Genomic DNA, 23,689 nt, shown 5'->3' with positions numbered 1-23,689 from the left:
TTTATAACATGTTGTTAAGTGTGTGTACGGGTAACGTGCTAGATGTTGAAGTCGTCCACGTAGGAATCATGCCTTGTCGTTTAAACCTCGTTTACCCTGACTCTAATCACGATTTATTTATCTTTCAAAAGGGTGACTGTTACGAGGAAAGTGTGGTTGAAGGGAACTGTTTTAAAAGCTAAGCAATCGAGGTGGGCTTTTCTACCCTACTTTTATGTGGGCTATTTTTTTTTTAATACGGACTTTGTTCCGGAAATGTTTATGGAGGTGAACTGTTTGTCTTGCCAATTGTTTTGATTTGAAACCTATCTGAAGTGGTTTACCACATATGTTTAATCGAATTCGGGTCTGTTGGGCTGCGAACCCTCAGGCTAGTGTACACGAGACCGGGAGCCATCTGAGAGCAAGTTGGCCGGTCTAGTTGACCTGGGGTGTGGCCACGCCCCTTGTCACCGTTGGATCAGATAGTGTATGATGGTGGGAATAAGGGTGGCAATATCTGAAAATGACTGCGCAGTCGAATTTATGAAATATATTTTGTGTACTTGGGTTATTTTCTTACACTTAAAACCCCAAGGTTACACTGATGTGGCATGACAAACTATGATTTTGGCGTGTGTCCACTGAGTGCAATAAGTACTCAGCCCTGCATGTTGTTTTCTTAATGTGCAAGTTGAGCGGCGATGGGGATGACGGATGTTGAGCAGTGAAAGCCAAATGAGTGTTTTACTTGGTCTTTTGGATGGTGTCGTGTCGTCATACCCGGCATCATCTGTCTTTTGGTCTTTTCCGCTGCTTTGTAATCCGATACATTGTTTTTATTTAACTCTGTTTACATTAACTTTAGTAATGTCTTCTTAGTACAATGTTTGAAGTGAACTTCTTTTAATAAATGTTTTTGGGTCAAATATTCCTGTTCTCCCCTTTCTTCCCCGCTTCTTTATTCCTCCCCTAGTCGCGGTCCACCGTACTTCCTATCCTTAGGAAATGCGGGCGTGACAGAGTGGTATCAGAGCCTAGGTTTTTCTTTCTGCTCTGGACCTAAGAGTCTCTTCTGTCTCGATTTAGTGTGTATCCCTGTGTCAAATAAATAATTGACTAAGTTTTCAAAAGTGTCATTGGCTCAACATCCGACTCATCGCACTCAACCTGAAATGAGGTAATGAAAATTTTGAATTTTTGGAAAGTATATGGAGGTGGAGGAAATTGTGATTTTGGGTTCGAAAATGTTTTTGTGTAAAGTTTAAGTAAATGTTGAGACATGTGGAAGGGTACAAAGCGATGTGGAAAGTTGGAAATTATTTGAATTATGAACTGTTATTGAGTGTCGAATGTACATGAAAGCATGTGACTGATGTGTGATGATATGGTGACGTGAATGTTGATGTGAGCTTTTATGTGAGTATGTGTTGGCCTTTTGAATGTTTGAACTTAGACGTGATAGGATTTCACTAGTGCTTTTTGGACCTAGTAGACAAGGACTTTTGGCCTTCGAACACCAGCGGGCTTGGATTTAGAACAGCGATACGTCTGCATACACATATCTCTCTCTCTTCTTCGGTTATGCACTCTGTTTTTATACGCGAGGCGGTTGTTTCTGTTTTTCTATAGATGGCGCGTATGTTCCGAACCCCGCGACGGAGTGATCGCGATAGACTTAGGGCACAGAGGGTGCTCAGGGATTATAGAGTGTACCGGAAGAAGGATCACATACCGTTGATCGAGTTCGTGGCACACTTCGATACCCTATGGAGGGCAGCTCAGGAGTTCGGAGTGACAGAGCACGACGGCATTGAGAAGCTAATAGAATTGCTCCCTGACAGCTGGAAGGAGTGGGCTGAAAGAACTGCGAGGAGGTACACGTGGCATGAGCCCGTTACCGATGACATGGTGGGTGACATGGCTGGCTTTCGGAAGGCCGTGTATTGTGCACTGGTAGACTCTCGAGAGGAACAGCCCCCACAGGATGTGCAAGAGAGGATCGTGTATCAGGACAAGTATGTGAGCATGTACGAGGGTGAGCAAGGGTTTGAAGATGACTATGAGGAGGAACCCGAGGAGGCTCCGCAAGGGAACCCCGAGGAGGCTCTGCAAGAGAACCCCGAGGAGGACGATGACGAAGACCCGGAGGAAGGGCCTATGGATGAGGATGATAGAGTCGTAGTCTAGAATTAGAATAGTTCGTTGTCTTTTCAGTTTTTGCTTTCAGTACGATCTGCTCTTGAGAACAACGTTTGACCTCCTTTCTTTTAATGAGAATTTGGATTTTGATATATATATCCTATGTGTTGCATCTTACTACTTGAAGATTATGAGAAAAATTTTGAGAAAGTGGTAATTTTGGATGAGAATTGTAGTAACACTTTTTGGATATTGAATCAGAATGCCGCCAAGACGTGCACGCCAACCACGACAAGGACCCAACGTGGAGGCACCACCTCCACCACCACCTCCACCACCACCTCCACCCCCGCCTCAACAAGAAAGATTCATAGTTACGTTCTCCAGGCAGAATCCCCCAAAATTTGATGGACAAGGAGATCCATCAAAAGCGGAAGAGTGGATACGCGGTCTCGAGCGTATTTTCAGGGTCATGGAATGCACAGATAGGGAGCGCATTGCTGGCGCTACCTTTCAACTATCAGGTGCTGCCGATTACTGGTGGGAGACTCGGCAAAGGACTATGAATCCTGCACGCCTGGAAGCGCTAACATGGGAAGAGTTTAAGGTGGAGATTGACAACAAGTATGTCCCAAAGACGTACAGACGGGCCAAGGTGGTAGAATTCCACACGTTGAGCCAAGGCCGAATGACTGTAACTGAATATGACCGAGCCCTCGCGCAGATGGCACGATATGCGCCCGAATTGATGGACACCGACGAGAAATGGGCGGTGAAGTTCCGGGCCGGGCTCAGAGATGAGATAAAGGCCGCATTGGCTTGCCGAGGAGAACTCTCCTACTCGGAGATCTTGACTTGTGCACTGGACGTGGAAGATGCACTCCCTAAACCAAGAGTTGTGGCGACAACAAACGCGACACCACTACAAGCTCAGCCAGGTCACCAAGAGAAGAGGAGGTGGGATGGTGATCAAACTCAGTATGGTGGCAAGAGGCCACAACACATGAGGAATGCACCCTTCAATGGCGGGAGACAGAATACCTTTCAACCGAGGGCAAACTTTCCGCCGAGGAACCCTCAATGTGGAAGGTGCTTCAAGTACCATACCGGAGAGTGTCGAGACCCTAGGTGCTTCAACTGTGGTGGAAGTGGCCACTACCTCCGAAATTGCCCGAGTAAGAACATGGGAATGGGAATGAGGCAGAACCAGTTAGGCTTCCGTCCACAATCCCAGGCACTACCTGCACCTCCACCGCAACAACGCCGCCAAGGATTACCATCGCAAGCAAGGGCCTACGCCTTGAAGGGGAAGCAGCCGGCAAACGGGAAAGAAACCTTTGGGCAAGGAAACTTGGCAGGTATGGGCACACTTCTCAATATGCCTATAGTTGTCCTGTTTGATACGGGTGCGTCGCATTCCTTTATAACAACGTCTTGTGTGGATACTTTGGAATTACCTACTGTTAAGACCGAACCCACTATGAGTGTGACCTCACCGGTAGGCGGGACTATAGATATATCCCGATCTTGTGCATGTGTGAACTTTGGAATAGGTGAACTCAGTTTAGTGGCTCATAATTTGCAAATAATGACGATGGGTAGCGTAGACATAATCTTGGGTATGGATTGGTTAGCGGAGAACCACGTTACCCTTCATTGTAGAGAAAGGGAAATCTCGTTTGAAACCCCCGGAAAAGAGCCGACGAAGTTTCACGGAATCCCAATGAGCCGACGCAAGTCCATTGTCTCTGCGCTGCAAGCCACTACAATGATGAGAAAGGGGTGTCCAGCGTACCTTGTTTATTTGAATGGGGAGGAGAAGAAAGACAGGAAGATAGAAGATGTGGAGATAGTGAGTGAATACCCCGATGTTTTCCCCGATGCATTGCCGGGACCCCCACCCGACAGGCAGGTAGAATTCACGATCGATCTGGAGCCCGGATCGGCACCAATATCCAAAGCACCTTATAGAATGGCGCCAAAAGAGTTGGAGGAGCTTAAGGTGCAACTGCAAGAGCTGCTGGAATTGGGATTTATTAGACCTAGCGTGTCGCCATGGGGAGCACCAGTGTTGTTTGTCAAGAAGAAGGATGGAACGATGAGAATGTGCATCGACTATCGGGAGCTAAACAAACTGACGCTGAAGAACAAGTATCCACTACCAAGGATAGACGACTTGTTTGACCAACTTCGAGGGGCAGGAGTCTTCTCTAAGATGGATTTGAGGTCTGGGTACCATCAGCTGAGGGTGCGGCGAGAAGATGTACCCAAGACAGCTTTTCGAACAAGATATGGTCATTATGAGTTCGTCGTGATGCCTTTTGGACTGACGAACGCCCCGGCAGTGTTCATGGACCTTAGGAACCGCGTGTTCCATCCATTTCTGGATCGGTTTGTCCTAGTTTTCATCGATGATGTGCTTGTTTACTCAAAGAACGAGGAGGAGCACAAAGAGCACTTGAGAACCGTCCTAGCAACTCTAAGGGACGAGAAACTATATGCCAAGTTCAGTAAATGCGAGTTTTGGCTCAAGGAAGTGAATTTTCTGGGACATGTAGTAACCTCAGATGGAATTCGTGTGGACCCGGCCAAGGTGGAAGCGGTGCAGGAGTGGAAGTCACCTTCTACACAAAACGAAATCCGAAGCTTTTTAGGACTGGCGGGCTATTATCGAAGATTCATCGAGGGATTCTCGAAGATAGCAAGGCCAATGACGCAACAACTGAAAAAGGGAGTCAAGATGATTTGGACACCAGAATGTGAGGCGAGCTTTCAGTTGTTGAAGGAGAAATTGACCACCGCACCAATCCTAGCCGTGCCAGAGCCAGAGACTGACTATGCGGTGTATACGGATGCGTCAAAGGTGGGACTTGGATGTGTGCTTATGCAGAAGGGGAAAGTGATTGCATATGCATCGAGACAATTGAAGCCCCATGAGCTGAATTATCCGACGCATGACTTGGAACTGGCAGCCGTGGTACATGCTTTGAAGATCTGGAGACACCATCTCTATGGAGTCCGTTGTGAGATATACACGGACCATAAGAGCCTAAAGTACTTCTTTGAGCAAAAGGAGTTGAACATGCGCCAACGTAGGTGGCTCGAGTTGGTAAAGGACTACGATTGTGGTATAAATTACCATCCGGGAAAAGCAAACGTAGTGGCCGATGCTCTTAGTAGGAAGTCTCAATCTCAGCTGGCCACCTTTCTTACTATCGAGGAGAGTTTAATCCAAGAGTTCAGTAAGATGCGGTTGGAAGTAGTGAGAATACCCGAGACTGTGGAAGGAATAGTAGCCACGTTGGTAATGGAACCCGACTTAAGAGCCAGAATTGTAGAAGCTCAACGGCGAGATACGTTACTAGAAAAGATTCGCTCAGAAGTGAGGACGGGTGAACCCGGAAGTTTCCGTGAGGCAGCGGATAACGGTCTCACCTACAAGGGAAGGTTGTGTGTGCCTAAGGATGAAGGCCTGAGGATGGAAATCATGAGAGAAGCACATGAAACCCCATACGCTGCTCATCCAGGGAGCACCAAAATGTATCAAGACTTGAAAAGACAGTTTTGGTGGAACGGTATGAAAAAGCATGTTGCGGCGTTTGTGGAGAGATGCCTAGCATGTCAACAAGTAAAGGCGCTACACCAACGGCCCTATGGGAAATTGCAACCCCTCGAGATTCCGGAATGGAAGTGGGAACATATTGCAATGGACTTTGTGGTAGGACTGCCAAAATCCCAGCGAGGGAACACGGTGATTTGGGTGATTATAGATCGCCTCACCAAATCTGCCCATTTTGTGCCGGTTCGTGCCACTTATGGATCCGATCAGTTGGCTAAGGTATATGTACGGGAAATTATACGCTTGCATGGAGTTCCAGCGACAATCACATCTGATCGTGATGCTAAATTCACTTCTAGATTTTGGACAAGCCTGCAGCGCGAGTTGGGGACTAAGTTGAGTTTCAGTACAGCGTTCCACCCGCAAACCGACGGGCAGTCGGAGAGAACGATACAAGCCTTGGAGGACATGCTACGAGCCGTGGTGCTTGATCGAGGCTGGGGTTGGGAAGAAGTGCTGCCATTGGTAGAGTTCGCGTACAATAATAGTTACCAGGCGACTATCAAGATGGCTCCATATGAGGCATTGTATGGAAAGAAGTGTAGGTCGCCACTTTATTGGGATGAAGTGGGTGAGAGAAGAATTCTCGGACCAGACTCTGTAGAAGAGATGATAGAGATTGTCCGACAAATCCGTGGGAGGATCAAGGAGGCACAGGATCGACAGAAATCTTATGCGGATGTTCGAAGGACCGATTTACAGTTCGAGGTCGGGGAAAAGGTCTTTCTGAAAGTTTCCCCTTCTAAGGGAATAACCCGTTTTGGAGTGAAAGGAAAGCTGAGACCTCGATTTATCGGCCCATACGAGATTTTGGATAGAGTCGGTGTGGTAGCATACAGATTGGCCTTACCACCAAGCTTTGGGAATGTGCACAACGTCTTCCATGTGTCACAATTGAGGAAGTACGTGTTTGACCCCACACACATCGTTCACCAAGAAGAGATGATGGTCCTAAATCCCGATCTAAGCTATGAGGAGAAGCCCGAGGCCATTTTGGACCGAAGAGTGCAAGAATTGAGGAATAAGTCAATTGCTTCGGTGAAAGTACGGTGGAGGAATCATGGAATCGAAGAAGCAACATGGGAATCAGAAGATAAGATGAGAGAGAAGTTTCCAGAACTGTTTGAGTAATCTAACAAATTTCGAGACGAAATTTTGTTAAGGTGGGAGGAATGTAATAGCCGAAAATGTTGAAGTTTTTCTTTTATTTTTTTGGATGATTTGTGATTTTGTGTTTAATATATGGTGTGGAAAATCTTAATTGTTTTATTTTTGTTGTGGATGTGAGATAATTTATCTAGGCAATTAAAATTGGGTTAATTAATAAATCATGGATTAAAATTCTAATTAACTAAATCTTTTTCTCTCCCTCTTCTTTTTTTTCGAAAACCCCCCCCCCTCTCCCACTAATTCCTCAACCTCCCCCTCACTCCCTCATAACCGACCCCCCCCCTTTTCATTCTTTTTCTCTCTCGGTTCTCTCTCAAGCTCTCTTCTCTCTCGCGTCGTGCACAACACCGGTAAGCCCCTCTCTCCTTCTCTCTCTCGGTCCTCTTCCCTCTCACTCCCTCTCACTGAATTCTTGGTTTCGTCAAGGTATATCTCTCGTACCGAATTGAAATCGGAGTAGGGAAGCGTTTGATCTACGTTCGAACTATCCGGGAAAGGTAACCCAAACCCTAACCCTTGTTAAATTCGAAATTCATGCATGTAGGACGTTTTGGAGGGGTTAGATGCTGAATAAGTTGTGGGATTATGTGTTTGTGTGAAGCATGTTTTTGATGGTAACTGACAGTGGGTTCCGACCCCTTTTTGACTGAGCAAACGATCTTCTTTTGGTACGAAATTTTTAACTGTATAAACTTGGATGTGTCTTGGGTGTGGTGTGTAAATTTCAGCTTCTTTGGAGGTCGTATGATTTTATTATGATTTTTGCAAGTAAACTGCGCAGATTCACGAATTGTATGTTTTTGGGAGATGTTTTCATGTGCAATGGTTGTGTTTCTGAGTGTTGTGCTTTTGTGTTGTATGTGGGTGTGTTTGGCCAAGGGATGGCTCGGGAAAATCAGTGTTTGGTTCGAGAGTTTCGTGTGTGTTGGCCGAGAGTTTTAGGGTTCAGCCTAGGGCAGTTTTGTGGAGAGTTTTGAAGGGATGATCCCAGGTGTTTGGGTGTGTTTTGGGATGTAGAATGCGTGGTGTGTATGTCGTATAGGGTTTGAGAATCGGAGGTTGGAGGAAAGTGAGTGTACACTGGACCGCGCCAGGCGCCGAGCCAAGGCCGAGACGGGTGCCGAGCCAGATGCCGAGACGGTCGGCCGAGGTGCCGAGCCAGGCAGCCGAGACGGTCGGCCGAGGTGCCGAGCCAGATGCCGAGACGGTGCCGAGTCAGTGCCGAGCCAGGTGCCGAGACGGGTGCCGAGCCAGATGCCGAGACGGTCGGCCGAGGTGCCGAGCCAGGCAGCCGAGACGGTCGGCCGAGGTGCCGAGCCGGACGGCCGAGACGGTCGGCCGAGGTGCCGAGCCAGGCGGCCGAGACGGTCGGCCGAGGTGCCGAGCCGGACGGCCGAGACGGTCGGCCGAGGTGCCGAGCCAGGTGGCCGAGACAGCCGGCCGAGGTACCGAGCCAGGCCGAGACGCCGAGCCTTTTTCCGAACCTTTTCCGAGCCAAGTGAGCCGTTTGCACAGTAAGGGTATGCCAAGGGTTGGAGTGCTGTGTGTGTGTGTCGTGTGCGCGTTTTGAGGTACGTCGTACGCGTGTCGGGTGCGTGCGGGGTGCGTTTCGAACGTGTGGCTTTGTGTGTTTGTTTTATAACATGTTGTTAAGTGTGTGTACGGGTAACGTGCTAGATGTTGAAGTCGTCCACGTAGGAATCATGCATTGTCGTTTAAACCTCGTTTACCCTGACTCTAATCACGATTTATTTATCTTTCAAAAGGGTGACTGTTACGAGGAAAGTGTGGTTGAAGGGAACTGTTTTAAAAGCTAAGCAATCGAGGTGGGCTTTTCTACCCTACTTTTATGTGGGCTATTTTTTTTTTTAATACGGACTTTGTTCCGGAAATGTTTATGGAGGTGAACTGTTTGTCTTGCCAATTGTTTTGATTTGAAACCTATCTGAAGTGGTTTACCACATATGTTTAATCGAATTCGGGTCTGTTGGGCTGCGAACCCTCAGGCTAGTATACACGAGACCGGGAGCCATCTGAGAGCAAGTTGGCCGGTCTAGTTGACCTGGGGTGTGGCCACGCCCCTTGTCACCGTTGGATCAGATAGTGTATGATGGTGGGAATAAGGGTGGCAATATCTGAAAATGACTGCGCAGTCGAATTTATGAAATATATTTTGTGTACTTGGGTTATTTTCTTACACTTAAAACCCCAAGGTTACACTGATGTGGCATGACAAACTATGATTTTGGCGTGTGTCCACTGAGTGCAATAAGTACTCAGCCCTGCATGTTGTTTTCTTAATGTGCAGGTTGAGCGGCGATGGGGATGACGGATGTTGAGCAGTGAAAGCCAAATGAGTGTTTTACTTGGTCTTTTGGATGGTGTCGTGTCGTCATACCCGGCATCATCTGTCTTTTGGTCTTTTCCGCTGCTTTGTAATCCGATACATTGTTTTTATTTAACTCTGTTTACATTAACTTTAGTAATGTCTTCTTAGTACAATGTTTGAAGTGAACTTCTTTTAATAAATGTTTTTGGGTCAAATATTCATGTTCTCCCCTTTCTTCCCCGCTTCTTTATTCCTCCCCTAGTCGCGGTCCACCGTACTTCCTATCCTTAGGAAATGCGGGCGTGACAGTTGAACCACCGGTTCAAACCGGTAAACCGCCGGTTCACGGTTCACGCATCCTTCGACCCTGAACCGGCCCGTTTGAACCGGCAACCCACCGGCCGGTTCTGGTTCATGAACTAGCGGGCTCGAACCGGCGGTTAACCGCCCGTCCGGTTCGGTTTGTGCACGCCTAGTTATACTTAATGCCTACAGCACATAGACTCCTCTGTTATACGGAGTACTACTTAGTTTACATTTTATACCCCATCGACCATAAATGAAGTCTAGATGAATTCCAAAAATATTGAATGAAAGTTTTGGGATGAATTTTCCCTTTATTCTGAGAGGATGTGATTGATGTATTCATTAAGCATAGTATAATAGTTCGAAAATAAAATTTATAGATAAACATTAGATACTGAGAATTTATAATGGACTTTTTTACTTTTGACCAAGTTGGCTATTTTGATACTCTTTATTCACCAAAGCCCAACCAAGTATTCATTTCTTGATTTACCTATTCAATTTTTGGACGTCTACTTTTGAACTTAAAAAGGGCTACAATGTGTACAGATCTAATCTTGTAAAGTAATATTAACCTGCTGCATCCGAGGGGAATTAATCTTATGGTTCTGCCCCCCTTCTGGTTTACTTTAACTTAAAATAATAATCTACTGCGACTAACATTCAAAAGTGGGAAAGCACCGATTGACTGAATATTAAGATATCGAGCACGACGAATTTATTCCCATGGAAAAGTCCAAATGCGATTTCGAACTGTAAAAGCTAGTAGTAGTATTAATTTAACCAAAAAAAGCATAGTTAAAATTCTTCGCAGCAGAATTACAGACAAAGGTCATTAAAGTTATTGATATTACTCATATCAATCAGGTTAGTTTAGAGGTATAAAAAATGAACAAATCAAAATTCATTGCTAACACCACTAAAAACCCATTCATCTTATTCATGCTGATAACAGTTCAGCTGTAGAAAACATGTGGCCACTGTCATAGTATCTTCTAGGGTGCTTTCACAACAGAAGGGAGAGTCTTGAGAAGTTGCAACGAAGGCCGACGCAGAGTGTGGTTGAGAAGAATCATAAAAGTTAGAAGAGTTAGAGCTCCAGCTTGATGGGCAGAGCCTAGTGAAACAGGGACATATGATAGAAGAGTTGTAACCCCCAAGGTAACCTGCAGGGGGGGGGGGGATAAACAACAGAATATATCATCATTTTTAATTTGTTATCTAATGTACAATGTTCAGCAAACACTAACACATTTAATAGGTACTTAGGAGTTTAGAGAAGAGTTCTATGACGTGACAGCATGTAGTTCATAGAGTATCAATCAAAGCTTGGATCTGAATATAATCACAAGCTGAGCTTATATGCATCTTTATCCCAGTACTGGTAGGACGGTTCAATTATACTAGGAAAACAAGTCTCAGTGGGGACTAGTACCTGAAGGGCAGCCATACCCATTGTGCTTCCTATCAAAGACCGTATTGCAGGATGTAGATCGAGTTTCCTTGTATACAACCACAAGCCACCAATAGCGCATAGTGATGCAGTAGCGAGTATTCGATGATCGAGCTGACATATATATAAACATCAGCAAGAAGCTAAAATAGCACTTTGCACATCTAAAGGTCTAAACAGAAGAGTATTTATATGTAATTTAACCCATGCTTGCATACTTTAGATGATAGAAATGACTGACAAGAGTCACATGTAATGTTCAACAAGACACTTACCTGCACTGTTGCAGTATTCTCAAAGAAATTGCGTATCAGCGGTTTCAGGACCAATACATCATCCGGAATCCATGTGTCACCCATCTTCGGGAAAGTATTATAGGCACGGCCCTGGATTGATACGTAATCTTAAGGTCATCCCAACCAGACAAAGTTAAAAGGTACGTAAAAGTGAAGTCTGAAAACACATACTGCATCATTGCCAGCAACAAATGCTCCCGATACAGCGGTGATCCCAACTAGAATGCTAACAGGAAGTACAATACGCTTGACTTTCGCTGCCCCCTGAACCCACACTCTAGATTCTGCTGCAAGGGGTTCGGGCATAACAACGGAAAGAGCAGTCCAAAACAATCCAGTGTAAATAGCAAATGCTGATGTCAAATGAGCTGCAAGGCGGTAAGGGCTCACTCGTGGTTCAGTATACTCAGAGGGGGGTTCCTGAGAAAATAAAGGTTAGCACATTTTTGAAAAGCTGTATCTATTTCAAGATATTGGAATGTAAAAATTTAGTGCTTTGGAAAATTGGAAGTCACCTCTAAACCACTCTTGACCATCCACCACCCAATTAGTCCCTGTCCAGCACCAAGAGCAAATAGTCCAGAGAGCCTAAGTCCCAGTCCGACTGTAATATATCCTTTTCGGAGGAAGTACGAGAAAGGAAGCGCAAACATTATGCCTAATGCTCTTCCCCACATACGGTGGGCGTACTCCATCCAATATATGAACTTAAAATCATCAAGATTCATCCCTTTATTTATCCTGCAATTGACAAAATTGGAATAACATGACAATGTCCAACTAACGGGAACTATAACAGAATCGATTCACACGTTTTCAAGAGCATTCTAATGCAGACATTGTTAAGCAAAATTCATCTGTTGAAAAACAAATACTAACATATCTTATGAATAAAAATAAGTGGATCTCTAAGCATAGCATACTATTCCAAAAGCTAATCCAGTAGATCAATCAAGAGCAAATTGGAGGATATGTGAATTACCGTTTGTACTCAGGTGATTGCTTGTATTTTTCAAATTCGACTAGCCATTCATCATCCGACATAGGAGGAAGACCTCCAGTGAATTTCCAATCAGTCATTGAAAGGCCGGATCTAGTCAGCCTAGTGACACCGCCAAGTACCACCATACTGAAGACCCAAGCAGCAGATACAAAAAGCCAAATACCAACTGCTTTCTGAGCTTTGGGCCCAGCAGTGACCAGAAGCTTCACTCCTCCGGTACTTGTAGAAGAAATAGATGCCGAAGAGGAGAAATTTCTGAATGAGGGTTTACAGAAGTTCTGGGGGAAAAAATAAGAGACTTGTTTGTCAACCTCATCCATTTGTATCTGAAAATAGATGCATCAATAAATCCCCAAAAAAAAGGTATCCCAGAGTATTGCAGATGACTGCTAGAGGCAACAAAAATTGAAAACTAAACGATGCAATTTTGACTCCAATTTGCACCTTGATAACTATCAATCATACTCTAAAGGAATACTTCCAACAAACTCTCAAATCCATCATCCTATAGAACTGATTGCAGAAATCGGGAGATGGCAACTATAAAAATAAGATGAAGGAACCGTGGAAAACAGAAAATGAAATAATACCTTATTATCATTTTGAAGCAACGATCTTAAACCACGGCCGACTAAGCTTCGTGTGACCGAGGCTCCAGGGATAATTCTTTGAAACGAGGAACAAAATCTGGATTGCGGCTCAACTGAGAGTTGAAAAAGTGGGGAAAATGTATTGCATCTTGTGGAATTTGATGGAGAAAATTTGAGGGCTACGGATCTGGACTTTCGTAAGAGCAGAAGCAATCGATTATCGATCATTGTATGGATGGGAAAAAACTTCCCTTGCTAGACAATGGCTTTGCTCACAAGCAATGGGGTTTAGGTGGGGTTTTGAAGAAGATGAGGGTGTCCACAATGGGGGAGCCGCGGCCCGTGGCTCGGCGCGCGGCCCCCCATTGCAAAGGCCGAGAGCCGGGGCGGAGAGGCGAGAAGCGTGGCTGAGCCACGGCCGCGGCCTTCACGCGGCTGAGCCGTGTGAGCCGCGGCCCTCCCATTGCAAGCGCCGCGAATCGCGGCTGGGCCGCGGAATATAAATTTTTTTTTTATTTTATTTCGAAATTTTTTTATAAATATATACTCTCATTTCCATTTTTTCACTTCATTCTACACTTCAAATCCCTTCATTTTACACTCTCAAACACTACAAAAAATGCAAGGTGGAGATGGTAATTCCCCGGGGTATGGAGACTCGGGGTTCGGGGACTACCGACCGAATATGGACGCGATCAACAACCCATCCCAGCAATTCCAATCCTCCCAATTCCAATCCTCCCAATTTCAATACTCCACGTCTCCTCTGTCTGAATCTGATAGATTCACATGGGAACAGTTGATGGGTACACCGGAGACCCCGACATCCGGTAGTGTGGAGATGGAGGCCCCCACCGGGGGTCGCCGAACCGGCGGTGGTGGGGGGCGAGGTGGCGGCGGTGGGAGGCGAGGCGGCGGCGTAGAATTTTTGTTGTAGAATTTTCCCCTATTAATAGTACGACGAAAATTTGTCTCTACTTCTCTCTTTATTAAATTATTTTTATTATCCAAATTATTAATCTACTAAAATTTAATAACATTAAATTAAATTAAAAAATAACATTAAAAAAAGTAAAAAAAAATAACATTTTAGAGGGCCACATTTGGTGGCCCTTTGAATTTGCATTGACTTTTTTACATTTGTCATTACAAAGGCCACATGGGAGCCACAATTGGTGGCCGGGCCACAAATGGTGGCCTTTGAAGGCCACCATTGTGGACACTCTGAGGACGAACCGGTTTATTCGATGGTATTTGAAATGCAAAATCCCAGAGCTAAATTCGATAGTCTTGTGATTACAGAGGTGATGATGACTATATTAGAAAGGGGTTGGGTTGGGTGTTGATTGGCCATAATTAGTTTGCATTGCACTCTTGAATGATGGTTACCACTTTCTTTGAATCTTGTTTGTCACAAATGTTCCAATTTAACAAACATGGCATCGAATTCATGATTCTCAAAACATTTTGTTCGCTTCATTTTTTTGGACGCCATTTTACAATAATTCATCCACTTATTAATATCTTTCAATGCTTTAGAACTCGAATAAATGTTACCTTCCAATCATGTTTTTTTTTTCTTTCATAACTACTGTTTTTCAAAGAGAATGAATTAGTCATGATGCTAAATAAAATAGGCAGCACAGGAAAAAAGGCAAAACATATAACTCTCAACTTTCATTGAACTAAACTTGATTCTCTGATAACAATTAAATTTCAGTTGCAACAATTAATTCTACACAAAGAAATCTGCTACTGCTATACCTTAATAGTAAGAAGTTTCTTCCTCAACTTAGCCAATTCCCTATCATTCAATCCAAAGACCTTCTCCAAAAGCTCTTCTTTAATGGCCGATCCAAACACAGCAGATGGGATTCTCACCAAACCAGGATTCTGGCTGTTGAAGCTCCCGATGATGGTGGCCCGCGCCTCGCCCACATTCATCTGGAAATGCAGCAAACCTTTAGGAAACACCATGACCTCCCCCTTGTCAATAACCTTAGCAAATACGCGGTTCTCTGAATCCACAAAGCCCGAATAGATTCTTCCCTCCACCACGAACGCTACCTCAGTTGCTCGTGGATGATAATGTGGCACGTTGATGCCGCCGGGCTCAAAGTCTGCACGGACAACGGACATGCCTAATGTGTTGAGGCCAGGGAAGACGCTTGCACTAACTGGGATGGACGAGAATCCCGTCTTGCTCATGTCTCCTGAGGCTTTTACGCCAGAGTATACGAAGTCATCCACCGTGACAAGGGACGAGTTCTTGCAGGAGACAAAGAGGGGCGAGAGTTCAGGTCTGGGGATGCAGAAGTCTTGCAGTGGATCTGAATCAGAAGCTGAGACTAGGAGGCATGTGTATAGGAGAAGAGCAAGCATTGCTGTTATTTTTATCATCATTTTTTTTTATCAAAGAATGAAAATGGAAAAACAAGGATTGGTTTTGGATGGTGAATCTGAAAATATCAGAATGTGTTTGAGACTATATTCTTGAACCTGAAATTATTGTCAGTTTCTTAAGACCAACTCCATATGCAGAAGTTTGTGACATATTTATTGACTTTAAATTAGAAAAGGTTGTTATCTTCATTCTTAAGATACTAACACTCCAAATAGAAAAGGGTCTACAATGTGAGAGAGAGAGAGAGAGTAGTTTGCTTCATGACAAAGATACACAAGGAGGCAACCAACAACTACCACTTGTGCTATTGCTCATGCTCTTTTTTATGGCTATATGAGTGCCAGATTACTCAGCTTTTACGTAGTTTATTGTTCATTATCTGTAACTTTTTAAGCAAAATATGTGTATATTCCCACCCCAATGGACCACAAGGCATTATCTGGCTGTGTGTGTGAGAGAGTGAGAGCATTCCTTCATTCATCTTAAACTTTATATGTAAAATCATAAAGTGAAGAAGCCTTGAGAAGAGAATAACTGTTAATTTGTGTCGACGAATTCGACTTGTTGCCTCATTACAGGTTCACATAAGGTTGACAGCAATGCAAAGTTACAGATATTGTTTATGAAGGAACTCTCTTCCTCCCATTACAGTAGCAGTTCAAATATAATCATATTTGGAGAAAAGAGGTTTACATGCAGTCTTGATGAGTAATTTCTTGCATACAGAGTTGCAGCTGGAGATAATGTACAGTCGAAAAGCAGTTCCTCTAATAGCTATCCTCTTCCGTCTCTGGCGTCCGCAGGTAGTAACGCAAGCAATTCACAAGAACCTGCAATCAAGAAGAACATATGAGAGAGGGAGAGAGAGAGACGGAAACAGCCAATCATGAGTCATGGCTTCATCTACTATATTTAGATATGAAAAAATTGAAAAGAATCGGACGCAGTGTTGTTAGGGTCGAGGGTCGCACCGGGTCGATAAGGTGAAAATTCGGGTCGCGGGTCGACGAGTCGACTGGGTCGAGAGACCCACTAATCTAGGCTAATTTTTTTGCCTTTTAATATTAAATCAAATAAATATATTACTCTAATGTTTATAATATATCAAATAATATAAATGTAGACGCAATTCATGTGAATAGAGATAAAGTGGAAAATAAAAATTATCAAAATATCAAAACAATTCATAAGTCATAAGTATATCACAAAATAAATAATTGAAACCATTGTCTGAAAATGTCAAAAGAAAAAAGTTATGAAATGTGCGTCATTTTGTATGTAGTATTAACTTATAATAAAATAGGAGTGGAATGTGAAATCTATTTTAAAAATTAGTAAAAAATAAATGAATATGTATTAGTAGACAAACCTATATAAAATATGAGACGAATAATTACAGAAAAATTAATAAATAATTTGATTAATACAATAGATTATTATACAAATAAAATAATAAAACTTCAAATAGTACAATTTGAATCTCGAAACGTTTATATAGTAGAAGAACAATATTAATTTATTCCTAAAATAATATACTCATTTTCCACCATTAAATTATACTCCAAACATTGGATTTACAATATATCCATGTAAATATATTGGATTTAATTTAACTAATCAAAAATTTGGTAAAATAGTATTTTTATTGCTGCCTAAAAAAGTGAGCTAAACTATGTCAATTTTTTATATTTTCCTAATCCCACTAAACAAATGAATAGTGACAAATGATGTACTCTATTCCCAAGGCTCATAATTATACTCCTCTCTCCTCTCTCCTCTCTCTTCTCCATCATCTTCCTTCATTCAATCTCTGTAAAAAAAACGCAAAAACACTGTAGCCGTAGCCGAAACGCTCGACCCACCCGAAACGCTTGACCCCGCCGACCCAACCGACCCAGCGCGACCCATGCATCTCGATCAACCCACCCATGTTGGGGCGGTCATGGTCTCGACCTGGGCGACCCGGGTGACCCGAGCGACCCGGGCGCCAAATTAACAACACTGATCGGACGGATATGAAAATATCCGTGTTTCATGGGAGAGTATGGAGGAGCAAGGCAGTAGAAAAACAATCACGTTCGAGTACCTGAGACAAGGAACTGTTCAATGCAGCGCCTCCATAACTGACATGAAACGAGTCCTTGGCCACCAGCCCCTGAATGGTCGCATACATTGTGTTAGTCTAACGTTACTAGTAGAAGCAGTAGGTGAGAAAGATGTAGAGAAACATTACCTCTGTTTCTATCTCTGCAGATTCAACGTTGACATTGATATCGTTCATGATTTTCATCACCTCCAGCAGGAGCCCTGGACGATCTGCTGTCTCTATGCAGAGCAAGCTGAAATCATGACAAAAATAAAGTATGACTGCACATTATTTACATTATGAGGGATTCGAATAATACTTTGCGAAGTAAAGATTCTTAATCAGGATTAACTCAGAGGATTCCTTAACATAAAACCAGTGATAGGGAGTATTTTCCATCTTAATTGGGTGAAACAATACCTTCTCTGAGGTCCATCTGCCTTAAGCTGTATGTGAGTTGGGATATTGACAGCAACCTGCACTTAGAAAATACTATATATTGTTACAAATTAGATTGTCAAATGAGTTTCCGCATCAGTAAATCAATTTAAACCCAATCATACAAACATGTGAGATCTCCAGCCTCAGAGAAATAGATTTTACAAAGAAAAACTAAACATCATATGATGAAATAATTGCACACATTTTTTAAGTCAAAGATATGTAATTCAAACAGATTTGGGAAGTAGCCTCTTATAAAAAATATAAGAAATAAAAAACAGATATTTATTTGATCCCACCTTTTCTTCTGGTGATGTTATTCCAAAAACTTCACCCAGAGCAAGCCGTTCGCTGGACTCCTAAAATATCACACAAGCTACAAAATTAGGCAGTTCAAATATCCACTAATAAATGTTGCAGAGGAGAAAATTATGATTATGACATATGATTAATTAAATTAATTTTTTACATTTAAATTTTAATCACATTCAGATGTAAATTAGTTGAAACAATTTTAGTATTTCAAGTTCAGCTTGAAGAGATTGTCATTATTATGAGGTATTTCCAAAGGCTATCACTAATAACAGGTCCAGACAGAGCATAAGCGCTACAATGAATTCTGCAATATTGAGAATTGTGTGAGCTAAATTTATACAAACAAACATACTGGATGATACTTTAGTAAGTTGTTGAGAATTGTCAGACGAATCCCTTCCAAGAGATCAGGGTCTTCCACTTTACGCCCCGATGCCCTGCAGAGAACATACAAATAGATGTCACTCAAGTAACAGTGTCAAAATTCCACTGATTCAGACAAGCATGATAAAGTAAGAAGGATTATTTGTAAAGTTACCTCCCTTCTCATAGGAACGTGAGATATAACTAAAGTCCAATTTATACAAAATAATATTGATAAAATATATAGATCTACATGTTCTCATTTTCAGTTAATCTCACGTGACTGTGCCATTAGCTGACTAATATATTACAGTATTAAATCATTGTTGCCGAAATCTATGGAACCATTAACAAAATATGAAGAACACGATGACATGATATAGCAGATAACATGATATTTGAGCCACAAAGCAAGAACAAACAAGACAAAAGTGTTTCTCACAACCTTGTGATAAAAAATTTTGTTTGTTTGACTGAGTTCTCTGTTGTAACGGTTCCCTTCATAACATCCAAACCCAAGTCTTTCAGTGCCTTCATCTGTCATAAAAGAGGAATATCGGTGGATAAAGTAACCTCTCAACTGGGAAATATGACGCGATAGAACCAAAGCACAATAAATGTATCACGCACACGTGATTAAGAAAAAAAGACAATTGTATCAATTCATCATAAGCGGAAAGCTACACTGTCTGATAAGATCTTGTAATGCATACATCAAATAATAGAGCAGTAAACTAAACCACCAAAAATATCATTCAGGAACTAAAAGCACCAAAATCTTTTTTTGGGAGAAAAGTGAGATTATTCTGAAGCAAGCACAAAATAAGGCACATTCCTTTTGCCAACTTTAATGCAACCCCCCCCCCCCTCCTGCACGCAAGAATAGGTAAGGGATCATCTTGACAAAATTGTATTCCTTTTGGCTGTAATAATGTAATGACTGCATTAAAGTCTTCTAGGGCTTCCCAAAACAATCAGAGCGCTGTTCATGACACGGTATCATAATTATTACTAATAGAGTATCAAATATGAAACAATCTAACATCACTAATATCCTCAGCGAAGAAAAGAAGACAACGATTCTGGATTAGGTAACAGTGTCATACGCTGGGAAAAGATCATAGAAAGTTACAGTGAGAATAGAAGTCAATTTACCGTATCAAGTAGGGCACCAAGGCGATCTCCAAAACTGACTTGCACAATAGTTGCCTCAGGATCAGAATCTTGATCTATCAGAACAATAGGCATAGGAATAGAATCATTCTCCTCCAGAGATTTCTGCAATAGAAATTTCATTAAGAGCTTAGGTATATGGACAGAGACTCAGCAGGTATGAATGCACTTTCCCTAACAAATTTTCAAATTAAGAGATGGAGAAGTAAAAATTCACAAGTCACATCAATTCAAATTTCGATCGAAACCTAAACAATGAATTTTCTACAGAAAGATTAGGCTTACCAGCGACATTGAACCAAATGACTCCACTCCATCAATAGAGGCACACATCAACGCCACATTCCTAGAGAAATTTTCAACCAATGCATCACACATCAATATCCAACATATAGCAAACACCCATTGTAAATTGCAATAACATATCAAAGTTGACACATCCTAAACCACTAAAACAATTAAACAAGCATATCATTCTCAATCACCCATAGATGATATCATTAACAAAATCACCTCAATGCTACTAACATCAAAGTCATCCATATACGCAATTCACCGATATATCACCCAAACAAAATGCAGTTAACCACTCAAGACTCGATTTTTAGATAGATATAAACCTAATTCGAGAAACCCAGATAACGAAAGACCCAGACAGCACAAAAAAGTGAAGTCTTGGGGTTACCTTTTCGTGGACAGATTAATTGGAGATATGACTGAATAGTAAAAATTAGAATTTGGAGTCGGTGGACATAATCTGGGCGCGGAATCGAAACTCGGCGGAAGGGCTGCGACGGATGAGATGGAGATGGAGATGGCTTTCGAGATCGCCATTAGGTTGCTGACGAATATTTTCCAGTGTGTGTTATGTGTGTCAAAGTTGCAGCGGCAAGGAGGAAGAATTATTGAAGAGGATATTTTTGTTTTTTCTAAATTGGGTGATCTGTGACGTCATCTGTCGATGAATACGTTCGGGTACCATATTTGGGCCAAGATTAGGAACAAAATTTCTGCTATTTCAATTACATAAAAGGCCTGATATTTCAAATTGACTATTTTGCCCTTAAAAATTTCAATGGAGTTTATGTCTCGCGTAGTTGAAATAAATTCAAGGAAAGTCAATTTAAGCAGCGCAGTATGCCAATTTCGAAGACGAATTCTTATTAACAGAGCAAGTGAGAGTGAGTCACCATGATAAATTTGGGATACCAAATTCTGTACACAATTTATGCAAAAAATAGCAAATATATGAGTGTGAGGTTCCCAGGTTAATCAGGTGAACTTCTTTGAAGGGAATCGGTTTTTGAGGTACAAACTTACGAATGAGGTATCAAATGTGGCCTGATAATAGTTTGTACCTATTATCAGTACTTGTGTTTCGTAAGCATTCGTAAGTTCGTCACGGGGTGCTTGATGTCGAGGTGTCTGATAATAGAAGCCCAGAAGTATACCTCATTCAAAAAAATGAGGTGTGTTTCGAGATACCGGATCTGTACAATAGTTTCCTGATGCATCCCTTATGGAGTTCCTCGCAAAGCTGCACTCGTGGAATAATTCTCGGTTGCCGTTAATTTCGGCAACAGTCGGCTATGAAATTGCCAGTTGAGAGGCAAGCCAATATGTATTTTACACGATTCGCACGGTTGAAGGCCTCGCGGTTGCGCAGCGATATCAAGTGCATACATAAACATCACCTAATAGGCATATTTTTAGTTCATAAACAGAGCACCAACAGTCGAGGGACGACTCTGTACATCAAACCAAAACACGGTGCTCTACCTATTACAATACTATGGATTTTTGTCCACCTCCCAAAACGTAGGTCCGGCAAAATGAGATGCAATTCCATGGCATTACTATATATGCTAGCATAGTACAGTGTAGGACCTATTCATCACTATATGACTTAGTTAGACATTGGGACGCCTGATATTGTGTGGCCACCAACGGAGAGGCGAGTTTGACGCAACGGAACTCGCATTGGGGGATCGAGTAGAGGGACCAGCTTCATCTGTCTTCGCTGCAGCTGGCCTCGGCAAAACCCGGCCACACTCAAAAAGAGTTACCAGCCTCCCATCCGAGCCAATGTCTATGAAATACATGCCCACGTCATTGGTTGACTCCTGATCAACTGGAGGTGCGACATCTTCCGGAAATAGTTGATGGCGAACCGTTTGAGGGGGTAAAATACCCGGCGAGTTCACCTCTGCTTCGAAGCCACTAACCTCGTAACAGCTCGGTTATGCCAAACTGATTCACCTCCAGAATTAGGCTGAAACGCGTATTTTGTATTTAGTTATCGTGTACTAGGATATGAACATGTGCGCTAAGACTTTTTGCAATGTATCGAGCAGTTAGTACAGCTCCTATTGTATGAATTGATGCATATGCTATACTTCTGTGCTTCTATTATAGGAGCAGTTTGTACAGATCCTATTGTACAGTATGTGCTCTTTTTTTGAATGCACACTACTCCACACAGCAATGGGACCAAAAAGTGCTACAATTACTCAACTCCCTGAAGCAAAACCTAACATCCAATCATAAGTATAACCGCTGCATCCATGTATAAAATGAATATTGTAATTAAATTGTAAGTATTGATGCTGCACTGATTCATACAACATTTATTTAATGGAGTTGGGTTGAAAATATATTGGAATGAGCTAATTAGAATGATTGCCGTTTTTGTTGGATGAATTATTTTAAAATTCCGTTGAAAATGTTTTGAATTTTTTTTTTCGTGATAAGGTAATTGCTGATTCAGCTTAAATTTGTCCTTTTTATCAGAGTAATTAAGCTGAAGAGGGTGAAATTCCCTCTGTTTATGTTCGGCAAATTTATGTTTCATCTATATGGTTTACCTATTTGTAAGATAAAAAAGAGTATTGAGAAAAACAAGGGAGGATTATTTTATAAAATGGCAAATTATTTGGCCGAGCTTAAGATATTTATTACAAGTTGTGATTTTATCTGGACTTTTGTATTGAATAATTATCTGGAGGAGTTTATCAATCTACACTTTTGACATGGCTCTGTATTAGAACTTGTAAAGCTTAATCCGTTGTGTTTAAGTCAAATTTTTGTAAATGTGAACAAGCTTTGGTGTGCGGATTTATTATTCTGTTCACTTTGTTTATTCAATACAGCCGAGAGTTGTGCTCCATAATTGATTATTGTTTCATTTGAGTATTTTGTCAAACACATTGTGTGTTATCCTTTGGGGCATTTGGTCGAGCACGCAGATTATGCTCTTACTGTCACCAGCCTTTATCACGTACTGCATTGGCAGTTATTTCATGGAATCATTCTAATTAGCTCAGCCTCAAAACAAGCAAGAGAAATAAAAGACTCCTCCATAGTCATCTACTGGAATCATGTTTACATCTACTGGAATTATTTAAACATGCCCGTCCATGCCCCGCGGAATCATCTACTGATGATATTACACACAAAAACAAGTTCATGTTGCCGGGGGGAAAGATTAAATACCTTGAACCATTTCCATCTGTGATCAATGCAATCATCCGGCACGGGTGTAGGCTTCGACAATAACACTCTGTGAAGACTCAAAACAGCCCCCAAAACCTTGTTCATGTAATGGGACACTGTCGAACCGGACCTGATAAAACTGAAACGAACAACGCGGTTTTTATTGTGATGCGCTAAGATGCCGACAAAAATCGCCACCTGTTCTTCAATGCCTAAGCATTTCCCTGTTCTCAGGCCTCCCTGCTCAGTGAGGATGCAACACAACTTCCCAAATGTGTTGCGATCCATTCTTAAGTTTGCTATGCAGTCAACATCAGTGACATGAATGAGTCGTTCCAAGTGTATCAATTGCTGAGGAACCTTGCTTATCAAGCTGTACTGCCTCGCATTTTCAATGATCCTACGCCTAGCACGGTTTGTGCGGGCTCTGATGTAACGCTGAACGAGAATTGTGCTCTCTACCCGGTATAATAGCATGATGTCTTCAAGCATCATCAGTAATCTAGCGGAATTAACTGGAGTTCTCAT

General features: G+C 42.3%; 4 protein-coding genes across 5 annotated transcripts; all 4 read right to left on the bottom strand.

The window, feature by feature from the left end:
* Window positions 1-10,364: 10,364 nt before the first annotated feature.
* Window positions 10,365-13,173, bottom strand: LOC121761262 (cytochrome c oxidase assembly protein COX15-like). 2 transcript variants are annotated; one of them, XM_042156901.1, is made up of 7 exons: window positions 12,888-13,173; window positions 12,277-12,623; window positions 11,810-12,035; window positions 11,466-11,714; window positions 11,274-11,384; window positions 10,981-11,112; window positions 10,365-10,711 (listed from the first exon to the last, which is right to left on the bottom strand). In XM_042156901.1, exons 1-7 carry the CDS (start codon window positions 13,113-13,115, stop codon window positions 10,541-10,543), a joined length of 1,464 nt encoding a protein of 487 aa, XP_042012835.1. In that variant the 5' UTR covers window positions 13,116-13,173; the 3' UTR covers window positions 10,365-10,540. The 2 variants fall into 2 exon arrangements, with proteins under 2 accessions (XP_042012835.1, XP_042012844.1); XM_042156910.1 differs by having other exon boundaries at window positions 12,277-12,575; window positions 12,888-13,172.
* Window positions 13,174-14,544: 1,371 nt separating this feature from the next.
* LOC121788614 (germin-like protein subfamily 3 member 2) lies at window positions 14,545-15,429 on the bottom strand. Its single transcript, XM_042187261.1, has one exon. The coding sequence runs from the start codon at window positions 15,288-15,290 to the stop codon at window positions 14,646-14,648; it is 645 nt and encodes a 214-aa protein (XP_042043195.1). The 5' UTR covers window positions 15,291-15,429; the 3' UTR covers window positions 14,545-14,645.
* Window positions 15,430-15,810: 381 nt separating this feature from the next.
* LOC121788607 (ACT domain-containing protein ACR12-like) lies at window positions 15,811-20,641 on the bottom strand. The gene is made up of 10 exons (XM_042187255.1): window positions 20,355-20,641; window positions 19,955-20,015; window positions 19,652-19,774; window positions 18,942-19,033; window positions 18,486-18,570; window positions 18,118-18,177; window positions 17,798-17,853; window positions 17,525-17,630; window positions 17,378-17,446; window positions 15,811-16,121 (listed from the first exon to the last, which is right to left on the bottom strand). The coding sequence occupies exons 1-10, from the start codon at window positions 20,501-20,503 to the stop codon at window positions 16,059-16,061; spliced, it is 864 nt and encodes a 287-aa protein (XP_042043189.1). The 5' UTR covers window positions 20,504-20,641; the 3' UTR covers window positions 15,811-16,058.
* Window positions 20,642-22,850: 2,209 nt separating this feature from the next.
* LOC121773941 lies at window positions 22,851-23,689 on the bottom strand. The gene is made up of 2 exons (XM_042170857.1): window positions 23,162-23,689; window positions 22,851-22,949 (listed from the first exon to the last, which is right to left on the bottom strand). Exons 1-2 carry the CDS (start codon window positions 23,687-23,689, stop codon window positions 22,851-22,853), a joined length of 627 nt encoding a protein of 208 aa, XP_042026791.1.

This window comes from Salvia splendens, chromosome 2 (genome assembly GCF_004379255.2).
Source record: "Salvia splendens isolate huo1 chromosome 2, SspV2, whole genome shotgun sequence".
NCBI classification, from domain to species: Eukaryota; Viridiplantae; Streptophyta; class Magnoliopsida; order Lamiales; family Lamiaceae; genus Salvia; species Salvia splendens.
Note: the sequence above shows the minus strand (reverse complement) of the source record. Positions and strands in the feature narration are given on the sequence as shown.